Source organism: Myotis lucifugus, unplaced genomic scaffold (assembly GCF_000147115.1).
Source record: "Myotis lucifugus unplaced genomic scaffold, Myoluc2.0 scaffold_977, whole genome shotgun sequence".
In the NCBI taxonomy this organism is placed as follows: Eukaryota; Metazoa; Chordata; class Mammalia; order Chiroptera; family Vespertilionidae; genus Myotis; species Myotis lucifugus.
The window spans coordinates 7,080-21,111 of NW_005872025.1; the positions used below are offsets into that span (position 1 = coordinate 7,080).

Here is a 14,032-nt window from a genome sequence, read left to right on the forward strand (position 1 = left end):
CTGTGCAGAGGAGAGGAAGAGGAAGAGGGGAAGGAGGAGAGAAAGGAGGAGGAGGAGGAGGAGGGAGAGGAGGAGGAGGAGGGGAAGAAGGAGAAGAAGGAGGAGGAGGAAGAGAAGGAAGAGGAGGTGGAAGAGGAGGAGGAGGAGGAGAAGGAGGAGGAGGAGGAGGAGGAAGAGGAGGAGGAGAAGGAGGAGGAGGAGAAGGAGGAGAAGAAGGAGGAGGAGGAAGAGGAGGAGAAGGAGGAGGAAGAAGAGGAGGAGGAAGAGGAGGAGGAGGAGAAGGAGCCGTAGGGTGAAGGGGGGGAGAAGGGGAGGGAGGAGGAGGAGAAAGAGAAGGAGATAAGATGAAGAGACAATTGAACATCAGCCCGAAGAATCCAGGTCCACTCTCCAATGCCACACCAGCTGGGGGTGGGAGTGGGAAGGGGGGGTTGGGTTTGCTTGGCCATGGAAACAAGAGCCCAAACCCCCAGGAACGGAGAGAAGAGCGTTAGCGACACCTGCAGAGCCACCTGAGGTCCAGGGTCTCTGAGACACTTACAGGACAATCTCCGTCTTCCACTTCCAGTTGTCGAAGGTCTGGTATAGGAGCTCGGCGCCCCTGAGCCTAATGTCATTCTTTCTCAGGTCCAGGTGCCTCAGGCTCGGGTGGCGGCAGAGCAAGGAGGCCACGGCCTGGCAGCAGTCGGAGGTGAGCTGGCACCTCTCCAGCCTGCGGGGCGGACACGGACGGCAGGAGAGTCCCCATGTCCCACGTCTGAGAGCTCAGCCGGACAAAGGTCACAGCCCGGGAGACACACTCCGGGGGGAGCAAGTCCCCTCCCTCCAAATGCATTTTGAGGTTTTGGGTCAGTTGTTTTGTGTGTTGTGGGCAATTATTCAGAGTAGGCTGCACCATCCCTAATTCTGAGATGGTATGAGCCATATAATCCTTCAAAAATTGAATGCTGCCCTGGCTGGGGAGCTCAGCTGGTTAGAGTGTCATCCTGATATGCCAAGGTTGCGGGTTTGATCCCCACTCAGGGCACATACAAGAAGCAACCAATGTCTGGCCAGCGTGGCTCAGTGGTTGACTGGCGACCTAGGAACCAGGAAGTCATGGTTCCATTCCCAGTCAGGGCACATGCAGGCTTGATCCCCAGTAGGGGGGGGGGGCATGCAGGAGACAGCCAGTCCATGATTCTCTCTCATCATTGATATTTCTTTCTCTCTCTCCCTATCCTTTCCTCTCTGAAATCAATAAAGATATATCCTATATAATAAAAGCCTAATATACTAAGTGTCCAGTTGACTGGTTGGCCATTCAACCAATCAAAGCATAATATGCTAATGATATGCTAAGGCCGCTCAACCGCTTGCTATGATGTGCACTGACCACCAGGGGGCAGATGCTCCAACTAGTAGGTTAGCTTGCTGCTGGGGTCCGGCCGATTGGGACTAAGCGAGACTGACTGGATACACCCTGGAGCCCTCTCTCGGTCCCTCCCTGGCTGGCCAACCTCCAGCGTCCCTCCCCAGCCCCCATTGTGCACCCGTGGGGTCCCTTGGCCTGGCCTATACCCTCTCACAATTCGGGACCTCTCGGGGGATGTCAGAGAGCCTGTTTTGGCCTGATTCCGCAGGCCAGCCTGAGGAACCCCACTGGTGCATAAATTCGTGCACTGGGCCTCTAGTTTAAAAATAAAAGAATTGGCATTTCTAACAGTGTCCCAGGACATTTCTCATCTGAGGACCACACTTGGAGAACCCCTGTTCTGAAATGCCCCAGTCCTCCAACCTGACGGAGAAAAACCCAGTGATGCACGCAGATGTCCCCATTTTCCCTCCTGAGACCACCCTTGCTCTGGTCTCACAGCAGGGCAGGGTTAGGGGTGGGGGAGCCACTCACTCAAGCACCTGGAGTCCGAAGTTACGGTTCTCCAGGGTCTTGCAGAACTGGTCCAACCCCTCATCTGTCAGGTTGTTAAAGCTGAGGTCCAGGCTTTGCAGGGTGGTGATCTGGACAAGAGCGCAGGCTGCCTCCCAGCAGCAGCAGGCAGTCAGGGCGCAGTTCCTCAGGCTGCAGAGAGAACACGGAGGGAAGAACCAACCCACACACCCTTCTGTGGGGCCTCCTTCCTGCCGTGTGTGTGTGTGTGTGTGTGTGTGTGTGTGTGTGTGTGTAACAGGTTGAGATACTAGTGGCCTGGTGCACGGATTCGTGTACATCGAAAGGAAATTATAAGGTGGCTGGTGGGGCGGGACTGGGTGAGATGGGCCGGACATGCCCTGGAGCCAACCTCCCATGGTCTTTCCCCAGCTGGCCGCATCTGGGGTGACAGCATAGCTTGAAGGGCATTTGCAGAATGAGTGGGGTTCCTCCGGCAGGTGGGGTCCCTCAGCCTGACTTGCAGGGATCAGGCCAAAACCGGAAGTTTGACATCCCCCGAGGGGTTCTGGAGTGTGAGAGGGTACTCTGCAAAGTTGCTGTCACTACAGGGTGTGGAACGCAAACATAACTGTGCAGTAAACCAGATTTGGGGCCAACAGTGCCCCACAACAACATAACCCCCGGCAGAAGGTGGAATTGCATAGCCCCGTGAGGAATTGGGCCCCTTCCTCTCTGGTTTTGGGGTGTGTTACTCAAGAACCGCTGCTGCCAAGACACCACAGCTCAGCAGCTCCTGCATTGAGTGTCTGCCTCCTAGTGGTCAGTGCATGTCATAGCGACTGGTCAAATGATCGCCCAGTTGGAGGGACAATTAGCACATTAGGCTTATATATATATAGATTATGACTCCATTCCCTGCGCTGTGCTGTACACCCCGAGATTAGGAACAGAGCACTTGGGACTCACACGAGCCTCTGTAGTGGGCACTTGGCTTTCTGCAGGGCGCTCCACAGGTCCTTGGCACCTTCGTGCCTCAGGGCGTTCCCGGCCAGGCTCAGGTGGGTCAGCCTGTGGTTGCTGCTGAGAGGGAGGATGAGGCTTCGATAGGAGAGTAGCGTGTAGTCACAGCACTCCAGCCTGGGGCACACACAGATGGCAGGTCACTCACTTTCCACCCACCACTGTGTGTGTTTCCCAAAAATACATTTTTTATTGATTTCAGAGAGAGAGGAAGGGAAAGGGAGAAGAGAGATAGAAACATTGATGAGAGTGAATCATCAATCAGTTGGCTCCTGCACAACCCCCATCAGGGATTGAGCCTGAAACTTGGGCATGTGCCCTGTCCGGGAATCAAATCATGGACCTCTTGGTTCATGGGTCAAAACTCAACCACTAAGTCACACTAATCAGGCATAACTGCATAATATATATATATATATATATATATATATATATATATATATATATATATGATATACATTTACATTAAATATAATATAAAATAAATAATAAATATATAATACATAATATAGAATATATAATTATATTAATATATAATTATGTTATATATAATACTATGATATATGATATATAATTTGTTATATATAATGCTATATATTATATATGTAATATAATATATATGTAATATATATTACAGGCCCAGTGCACGAATTCGTGCACCAGTGGGGTCCCTTGGCCTGGCTTGCGGGATCAGGCAGAAATCAGCTCTCTGACATCCCCCGAGGTGTCCTGGATTGCGAAAGGGCACAGGCCAGGCTGAGGGAACCAGTGCACAATTGGGGCCAGGGAGAGATGCGGGAGGGTGGCCAGCTGGGGAGGGACTGTGGGAGGGCTCCAGGGTATGTCCAGCCTGTCTCGCTCAGTCATGATTGGGCTGACCCCAGCAGCGAAGCTAACCTACTGGGTTAGAGTGTCTGCCCATGGTGGTCAGTGCACATCATAGCGAATGGCTGAGAAGACTTAGCATATCATTAGCATAGTATGCTTTGATTGGTTGGATGGTCATCTGGTCAACCAGACACTTAGCACATTAGGCTTTTATTATATAGGATAATATATAATTTATGCAATAATATATAATATACATAATATATAACTGTGGTTCGCGAGCCACATGTGGCTCTTTGGCCCCTTGGGTGTGGCTCTTCCTAAGCCTTAGGAATACTCTAATTAAGTTAATAACAATGTACCTACCTATATAGTTTAAGTTTAAAAAATTTGGCTCTCAAAAGAAATTTCAATCGTTGTACTGTTGATATTTGGCTCTGTTGACTAATGAGTTTGCCGACCACTGCTCTAACCAACTGAGCCACCGGGCCAGGGCCATGACTGGGTTTTCTTTGTCTCTTACTGAGGGATGGACATTCCAGTTGGGCTTTCTTTCCTTTTAAACACAAAAGCCTCCTCCTACATCTGGGACCACCTCTGAGGGGCCTACGGTTTAAAAGAGAGGACTGGAAGTGGGATGACCGATGGAAGGGGTGGTGGGCTGGGGATCAGTGGGATCCAGAGGATAGAGGTAGAGGAGGAATGGGGGACCCACAGGGGGATGGGACTTATAAAAATGCAGAAAGATGCATTAAAGACATGAGTGGGCATTCGTGTTAGAGAGACCGAGATGAATAGTAGGACTGTGAAAAAAAAATCTATTAGTAAGGAGGGATGTGGCCTGGCCGGCATGGCTCTGTGGTTGAGCATCGACCTATGAACCAGGAGATCACAGTTCCATTCTGGTCAGGGTACATGTCCGGGTTGTGAGCTCGATCCCATGTGGGGCATGCAGGAGGCAGCCGATCAGTGATTCTCTCTCATCATTGATGTTTCTATCTCCCTCTCCCTTCCTCTCTGAAATCAATACAAATATATATATATTTTTAAAAGGACTTAAGTGTGTCTCATGATACACACATTCCCCTATCACTGCCTTTGTCCCAGAAGCACTCATGTGACCAAACAAGCCACAGTCCCATGGCAACAAGAACAGCACTTACGCCAGCCTCTCCCACTGGACCTTGGACAGGGAACAGGCCCCCTCGTCCTTCAGGTAGATCCTCCGTACCATCAGCGTCTTCAGCTTCAGGTTACTTGAAAGGTCTTTGGCAAATTCAAGCATACTTCCAGGGGTGACCGAGCAGCCTTCCAACCTGGGGGCCACACAAAACGCCATGCCTCAGCTACCCAGGGAACACAGCGCCCACAGAGCCTCATCCATCTCCCACCGCAGAGCGGGCTCCACCCCCAATGTGGGGCATGCAGGAGGCAGCCGATCAATGATTCTCTCATCATTGATGTTCCCATCTCTCTCTCCCTCTCCCTCCCTCTCTGAAATCAATAAAAACATTAAAAACAAACATCTTCCCCAGCCTGGAAATCTAGCCACGAGTTATCGGCAGAAAGGGATGTGCATTTGGGGCCAACACTGGCTGTCCAACCATTGGCTCTAAAGAAGAAGATGAGCCTGGGTCTCCATTCAGTCCTTGCAATTCAGCTGTTTTGTTTTGTTTGTTATTTATTTACTAGAGACCCAGTGCACCAATTCGTGCACTAGTGGGGTCCCTCGGCCTGGCCTGCAGGATCGGTCAAAACTGACTTTCCAACATCCCCTGAAGGGTCCCGGATTGTGAGAAGGCGCGGGCCAGGTCAAGGGACCCCACTAGTGCATGATCGGGGCTGGGGAGGGACGTGGGAGGTTGGCCAGCCAGGGAGGGACTGCGGGAGAGCTCCAGGGTGCATCCAGCCTGTCTCGCTCATTCCTGATTGGCTGAACCCCAGCAACAAGCTAACCTACCGTCAGAGTGTCTGCACCCTAGTTGTCAGTGCATGTCATAGTGAGCAGTTGAGTGGCCTTAGCATATCATTAGCATATTATGCTTTGATTGGTTGAACGGCCAACTGGATGACCGGACACTTAGCATATTAGCTTTTATTATATAGGATCCTTCCTCAAGGATTTTTACCATTGATTTTTTTTAAAAAAAATATTCTTATTGATTTCAGAGAGTAAGGGAGAGATAGAAACATCAATAATGAGAGAGGATCATTGATTGGCTGCCTCCTACACACCCCACAAGGGGGATCAAGCCTGCAGCTCAGGCATGTGACCTTGACCAGAATTGAACCTGGGACCCTTCAGTCCTCAGGCCAATGATCTAACCACTGAGAAACTAGCTAGGGCATCAGCTGTTTTTTACATTTCTTCACCAAACAGTCTTCAAGGGGAAGAATGGAGACTCCATCCCCTGAGGCAACTCTTTCTAAGTCACAGGCCGCCACCTTGTCAAGTCAGGCCTCCACCTCAAGTCAAAGAATTTTTCTCACCACCTCAGGGCCTCCTGTTCTGTAAAAGTAAGGCAGGCAGGCCAGCCGCGTGGCTCAGTGGTTGAGCGTCAACCTATAAACCAGGAGGTCACAGTTAAATTCCCAGTCAGGGCACATGCCCGGGTTGTGGGCTCCACCCCCAGTGTGAGGCATGCAGGAGGCAGCCGATCAATGATTCTCTCATCATTGATGTTCCCATCTCTCTCTCCCTCTCCCTCCCTCTCTGAAATCAATAAAAACATTAAAAACAAAGAAGGGCAGGCAGACGCAGAGGTGGTCTAGGTCCTCCTCAGCTCTGACAGATGCAAAGGAGTGTGGTGGGCAGACGGAAAGGAAACGAGAGGGTTGGTTTCCCTATCTCAGACACGTCTAGGATATTACAGGCAGTCCTTGGGTTACATCGGACTCAACGTACCTCGTTTTGTGGTTACGTCTCCATCTCCCATTTATTTATAAAAAAAAAAAGTTCCATCATTTCGACGTATGGGCATATGTGCTTTATGTATTTTATTATTTATTTACCACAAGTAAAGGTCAGGAATTGTTATCTTTCTTTTAAATTTTTTTTTATTCCACTTCATTACTGCTGTGTCTATGCTCCATAGTGAGTGACGGAGGTGCTCATGTAGGTGGGTTCCGACTTACGGTGAAAATTGCATTATGTTGCGCGTAGGAACGGATCTCCGATGTAACCCGAGGACCTACTGTATCACCGAATTGTCATTTTCTAGCTGCATGAAACTTGGAACCAGAGACTAGAACGGTGGTTACCAGGAATTTGGGGGTGGAGAGATGCTGGTCAAAGGGCACAAAGTTGCAGATTGTCAAACTGCAGCGGGAAGGCCGGGGAGGGTTGGGGGGCAGAAAGGAGGGGGGTAAGAGATCAACCGAAGGACTTGTATGCATGCATATAAGCATAACCAATGGGCATAAGACACTGGGGGGTAGGGGAGGCCAGGGGATTGTCAAGGGCGGGGGGAAAAAGGACACATATGTAATACCCTCTGTAATACTTTAAACAATAAAAAAATTAAAAAAAAAAGATAGATCAGTTCTTGGGGGGATCCAATGTCCAGCTCAGTGACGGGAGTTCACACTATTATATGTGTGACATTTGCTGAGAGAGTAGCTTTTGCTTCCTCACCACCCACCAGAAATGGTGAGAGAGAACCACCGATTGGCTGCCTCCTGCATCCACCCTGACAGACCGGAGTCAAACCCCCAGCCTTCTGTGCACAGGATGACACCCCAACTCACTGAGCACGAGGAAACATTGTAGTGGTAACTCTCTGAAATACAAAACACATCATGTGCCCTTCGAGGCAGCCCAGGGGGATGGGACCCAGAGAGCATGGTGCCCGTGAGATGAGTGGGCGGAGACCATTGGGCCCTGTGGGGCTCACCTTAGGGTGTGCAGTTGGCAGCGAGGGCTCTTCAGGGCCGCGCTGAGGGCCTGCATGGCGTCCAGCTCTATGACGCTGTTGGTCAGGGACAGGGCCTCCAAGTCCTGCAGAGCCAGCGCCATGCAGAGCTCCTCCCACCAGCAGAGGCGCCAGTTGGTGCCTTCTGGTCTGTGTGGGAGGGAAGAGTCCAAAAGGGAGTCAGGGTTAGAGGTGACACTGTAGAAAATGGGCAGTCAACTCAGGTTGGAGGGCCCCACCCTAGTTACCATCATAGACCCCGTCATGAGGCTAATAAGACTCTCCCATAACGAGAAAGGCCCAGCCTGGCCAGCGTAACTCAGTGGTTGAGCATCAACCTATGAACCGGGAGGTCATCGTTCGATTCCCGGTCAGGGCACATGCCTGGGTTGCGGGCTGGATCCCCAGTGTGGGGCGTGCAGGAGGCAGCCGATGCATGACTCTCTCTCATTGTTGATCTTTCTCTCTCTCTCTCCCTCTCACTTCCTCTCTGAAATCAATAAAGACATATTTTTCAAAAATTTAGAAAAAAAAATAAAGCCCAGAGACCTATTACAAGATTTCCCAGTTCATTGCAGGAAGATCATGGCCTCCCCTAACCCTAACCCTAACCCCAGGTGCCCAGGCCAGGTGTGCAGGGTCCCGGGATCCAGCAGATGCGCGAGGGCAGGCTCAGAGCACTCACATCGCCTTGTGGATGGTCAGGGTCAAGATCAGCTGCATCTCCCGCAGGTGCTGGCAGCAGCGGAGGCAGAAAGCGCACACCTGCAGGTCCCTGTGCTTGGCGATCATCAGCGTGGCCTGCTTGCAGGGCTGCAGCACCTGGGCCAGGAATGCCTCTTCCCGCGTCTCGTGCAGGCAGTAGAACAGCAGGGGCAGCCCGTGGTGCTTGGTGGGCAGGCGGTCCTGCCACAGGGCTGTCCGGCACAACACCTCCTTGTTCCCCAGGGACACCTCGCACCGGAAAGACCTCCCCACCGCCCGGGCGCACGTCTCGTTGAAGAGGCCGAAAAGGAAGAGCGCCATGTGGGCCAGGTCGTTCCTCCTCCGGCTGGGCTGGGCCAGCAGGCGCCTCACCTGGGCCCGGTCCAGCTTTTGGAACTCGGGGAACCGCCCTGGGAAGCAGAGCACGTACCACAAGGCGGCGAAAAACTCCTGGAAGCTCAGGAGGACGAAGGTGTAGCGGGCCTCGCCCCTCACCACGCTCTGGAGGACATGGGCGCGCAGCAGAGCATCCACGGCCTCCGGGCCCAGCTGGGCGCGCTCCAGCTCCTTCTCCCCAAATACCCAGCGCGCGGCCCACATGCCCTCTGCTGCCAGGGAGCACGCCCCCTGCAGGCATTCTTGGAGAAGGGTCCCCGGAAGGCCCCCGACCGCGGCCACCAAGGCGTTGGACAGGTGCCGGGCGAACAGGGCGGCCGCGTTGGGGAAGGCGAGGAAGAGGTCGGCGCCCCTCTCCATCGGCTCCTTGAGGCACAAGCAGACCAGCCAGCACACGGCGGGCGCCTGGCACATGGAGGAGGGGATGGCGCTGCCCCGGAGGAAATCCACGGCCTTGTCGGCTGCCCTCCCGTCCCCAAAGTACCTCCGGAGATACCGGGTCCTTTCCGGGGCGGTGAACCCCGAGAGGGTCAGGACCGAGGGGCAGCTCAGCAGGGGCTTGAGGACCCTCCAGGAGGAGAATCTCAGCAGGACCAGCAGCGAGGCCTGGGGCAGCATCTTCCCGCTCAGCAGGCTGGCCAGGAGGATGGGGACCGGCAGCTTCCGACTCCAGTCCGCTCTCAGATCCTTGCGCCTGTGAGCCAGGGGCAAGGCCAGCACCTCGAAGCCATCGAGGATGAGCAGCAGCTGTTCTGGCCTGGCCAGGGCCTTGGCGGCCAGCGCCCCTGCCTGGGGCCACTGGCGGGACAGCAGACCGCACAGGCTCTGCTCTTCATCTTGGACCACGTGGCGGCAGTGGACATAGAAGGCGCACCAGGCCTTGTGCGGGTAGAAGGTGCGCCCCGCCCACTCCAGCATCACCTGGTGCGCCAGCGTGGTTTTCCCTGCTCCGGCCACACTCCGCAGGACTACTGTCCGGGGCGGCCGGCCGTGAGTCCTGCAGGGGAGGAACAGACAGGGCAGGAACCTCTGGTGCGGGAGGATGTCCTGGTAGAAGAAGTCCGCCTGGTTCTTGGGCCACGCCAGGCCGTCCACCGGGTGGAAGTAGTGGTCCAGCACCTGCTCCCGGTAGCGCTGTCCCATGGCTAGGGGAAGGAGAGACGGGGGGGGGGGGGCAAGAGAGAAAGCGAGAGAGAGAGAGAGAGAGAGAGAGAGAGAGAGAGAGAGAGAAACATCACTGATGAGAGAATCATTGATGAGCTGCCTCCTGCATACCCCACACTGTGGATCGAGCCTGCAACTTGGGCATGTGCCCTTGACTGGACTTGAACCTGGGACCCTTCAGTCCGCAGGCAGGAGCTCTATCCACTAAGCAAAACTAGCCAGGGCACTTTATTATTATTATTTATTTTAAAAATATATCTTCTGCCGAAACCGGTTTGGCTCAGTGGATAGAGGGTCAGCCTGCTGACTGAGAGGTCCCAGGTTCGATTTCGGTCAAGGGCATGTACCTGGGTTGTGGGCACATCCCCGGTGGGGGATGTGCAGGAGGCAGCTGATTGATGTTTCTCTCTCATCGATGTTTCTAACTCGCCGACGCTCTATCCACTGAGCCAAATGGGCTAGGACTATTATTATTTTTAAAATATATTTTTATTGATTTCAGGGAGGAAGGGAGAAAGAGAGAGAGATAGAAACATCAATGATGAGAGAGAGAGAGAGAGAGAGAGAGAGAGAGAGAGAGCCCCACACTGGGGATCAAGCCCACAGCTGAGGCAAACGGGCTAGGGCTCTCTCTTTCTCCTCTCTCAAAAATTAATAAAAACGCATATCTTCTCTTAAATCCATAAAAGAAGGGTTGGAAAAAAAAGGAGAGAAAAAGAGACACCAAATTCATCGACCACTCCCCTGGCCTTAGGAATGACCCATAGCCTGTCTCCCTACAGCGCTTGCCACGCCTTCCACACATACCAGAGTATTCCTCCTCCAAGGTCCTCAGTGCTCTTCTTGGGGGTGGGCCCGTGGGCTCCAGGTGAGGCAGGAGCTCTGCAATGGACAAGAGAAGAGGCTGCTCCATTGAGATGAGGAGCGATGTGGGCCCTCCCTGGAGAGCAGTGGCCACCCCTTCAAGGGCCTCCCACCTTCATTCAGGGAGAAGAGCACTAGCTGGACTCCATCGGGATGTCAGGGAGAGAGAAAAGGGTGCTGTTTCCTCATGGGCCAGGGAAGGTGTTCAAGAACACGTACGTGTATTGCTTAGACCTGATGGTTGTGTGTCATCGTGTGCACCAAGAGGTCGCCAGTTCAATTCCTGATTGTGGGCTCGATCCCCAGTAGGGGCATGTGGGAGGCAGCCAACTGATGTTTTTCTCTCATTGATCTCTCTCTCCCTCTCTCTAAAAATCAATAAAAACATCTATATAATAAAAATCTAAGTGACCAACGGCGGAACGACCAGAACAACTGGTTGCTATGATGCACACTGACCACCAGGGGGCAGATGCTCAATGCAGGAGCTGCCCCCTGGTGGTCAGTGTGCTCCCACGGGGGGAGCGCTGCTCAGCCAGAACCCAGGCTCATGGTTGGAAAGTGCAGTGGCAGTGGCGGGAGCCTCTCCCACCTTCGCAGCAGTGCTAAGGAGCAGCGAGCAGAGTGGTAAGGAGCAGCAAGCAGGCAAGCAGAAGGAGCAAGGGGTACTGGACTGTGAGAGGGATGTCCTGCCCAGAGGAGGGGCCTAAGCTGGCAGGCAGACATCCCCCAAAGGGTCCCATACTGCAAGAGGGTGCAGGCTGGGCTGAGGGGTCACCCTCCCCCCTCCAGGGAATAAATTTTATGCACCAGGCCTCTAGTCTCTCTTTATAAAAGCCTAAGCAACTGTCTGACCATCTGACTGGTAGCTATGGCATGCACCGGCCACCAGGGGGCAGACACTCAACACAGGAGCTGCTGAGCTGTGGTGACTTGGCAGCTGCGGTTCTCAGGTGATGCACTGGGAACCAGAGAGGAGGGAGCCCAATTCCAGGGTGCATCACTCGAGAATTGCCCTCTCCCAATCCAGGACCCCTCAGGGGGTGTCCGAGAGCCAGTTTCTGCCTGATCCCCACAGGCCAGGCCAAGGGACCCCACCAGTGCACAAATCTGTGAACCGGGCCTCTAGTATTGAATAAATAAATAAATGCATGGCCCAGCCAACACTAAGGGAGAAATACACACAGATATGGACCCTCACACATGCATGCATATATAAAATATATATACACTTCAGGTGTAGGGGCCTATCTTCTATGGACATGTTCCTATCTGTGGATATTTATATGTGTATAAAATTATATAGGTAGACATTGGTTCTTTTTTTTTAAATGTTGGGTAGATTTGGTTCTTGGTAAATGTCTCATTGAGGTATATTTATTTATTTATTTTTACATTTAAAAAAATATTTTTATTGATTTCAAAGAGGAAGTGAGAGGGGAAGAGAGATAGAAACATCAATGATGAGAGAGAATTATGGATCGGCTGCCTCCTGCACGCCCCTACTGGGGATCGAGCCCACAACCCAGGCATGGGCCCTTGATCAGGAATCAAACCCAGAACCCTTCAGTCCACAGGTCGACACTGTATCCACTGAGCCAAACTGGCTAGGGCACCCCCATGGATGTGTTTTAAAATATATATATACTTTATTGATTTTTTTACACAGAGGAAGGGAGAGGGAGAGAGAGTTAGAAACATTGATGAGAGAGAAACATCGATCAGCTGCCTCCTGCACACCTCCTACTGGGGATGTGTCTGCAACTAAGGTACATGCCCTTGCCCAGAATTGAACCTGGGACCTTTCAGTCTGCAGGCCGATGCTCTATCCACTGAGCCAAACCAGTCAGGGCCCCATTGATGTTTAGAGAGAGTGGAAGGGAGAGAGGAAAGGGGAGAGAGAGGAAGATGTGGAGAGAGAGGGAAACATACATGTGAGAGGGATGCATCAATTGGTTGCCTCCCCGACCAGCCCCAATTAGGGCCTGGGATCAGAGCTGCCACCCAGGCACCTGCCCTTATACTCTTTTATTCCTTTTTAATCCTCACCTGGGGATATTTTGCCCATTGATTTTTCGGGAGAGTGGAAGAGAGAGGGTAAGACAGAGAGAAACGTCCATGTGAGAGAAACACACCGATTGGTTGCCTCCTGCACAAGCCCCGACCAGGGCCTGGGCCGGGGAGGAGCCTGCTACCAAGGTATGTGCCCTTGACCGAAATCAAACCTGGGACTCTTTCGTCCACAGGCCGATGCTCTATCCACTGAGCCCGAATGGCTAGGGCCATGCCCTTATACTCTTGACCAGGAATTGAATCCTTGATCCTTCAGTGAGTGGGACAACACTCTAACCACTCACTGAGACACACCAGTCAGGGCAGGTTTCTTCATTAAATACGCTAATAGGAGAGTCTTTGCCTTTTGGGGTCAGAGCCACCCTCTCACCCCACTATTTGCCGTCTTGTTCAGGTGGCCAGTAAAGCACTTAGTTTGTCAGCACCCAAGCCCATCCCTATGCACCCCCCGCCCAGAGGATTACTCACCTTGTAGTTCTAACTGCGTCAGATAGCACAGTTGGGTCTTGTCCATCTGGGCAAAGATGTGATTAGCCATATCCCAAGCGAGGTGACCAGGGAAGGACTCCGTCAAGAGATGGACCACCTCGCCCCATCTGGCTGTCCTCACCTGGTCCCAGGTGATCTGGGTGGAGCCTGCTTTGGGCTGCTCCCGCACTAAGAGCTGCTTGAACCTCTCCAGATCCTCCTGGCTTAAGTAGAGCATGTACCGCATGACCCCACTTTTGAAAGGGGAGGTGAAGGAGGGCAAGGATGGCAAGGTTGAGGTAGATGAAGAGGAGGAGGTGGTGGAGGAGGAGGAGGAGGATGAGGAGTCAGAATCCATCTTCACTCAAGTCTGAGAACCTCAGGCACCACCAATAAAAACAACCAATCAGAAGAGAGAGAGAGGGAGAGCAGACAAGACCTGTGGAGACACGAGATCATGAGGAAATGAATGGATGCCATCAAGACATCCACAAGCAAGTGTTGGCGAGGATGCAGAGAAGGGGGAACCCTACGTGCACTGGACGCAGCCACTGTGGGAAACAGTGTGGCGTTTCCTCAAAAAGGTAAAAATAGAACTGCCATTCAACCCATCGATTCCACTCCTGGGAATATATCCTAAGAATCCTGAAGCACCAATCAGAAAGAATGTACTAGTATGCACTCCTATGTGCATAGCAGTGTTATTTACAATAGCCAAGATCTGGAGACAGCC

The 14,032-nt window shown here is 52.6% G+C and overlaps 1 protein-coding gene across 1 annotated transcript in view; it reads right to left on the reverse strand.

Annotated features, from left to right (window-relative positions):
* Positions 1 to 13,546, reverse strand: part of NLRP8 (NLR family pyrin domain containing 8) — a 14,259-nt gene extending 713 nt beyond the window's left edge. The window contains exons 1-8 of the mRNA XM_006107015.2: positions 13,300 to 13,546; positions 10,702 to 10,776; positions 8,315 to 9,875; positions 7,612 to 7,779; positions 4,882 to 5,034; positions 2,837 to 3,007; positions 1,889 to 2,059; positions 542 to 712 (exon numbers count right to left, since the gene is read on the reverse strand). Of these exons, the coding sequence (XP_006107077.2) occupies positions 542 to 712; positions 1,889 to 2,059; positions 2,837 to 3,007; positions 4,882 to 5,034; positions 7,612 to 7,779; positions 8,315 to 9,875; positions 10,702 to 10,776; positions 13,300 to 13,546 (2,717 nt within the window). The remainder of the gene's footprint in view (positions 1 to 541; positions 713 to 1,888; positions 2,060 to 2,836; positions 3,008 to 4,881; positions 5,035 to 7,611; positions 7,780 to 8,314; positions 9,876 to 10,701; positions 10,777 to 13,299) is intronic.
* Positions 13,547 to 14,032: the final 486 nt, after the last annotated feature.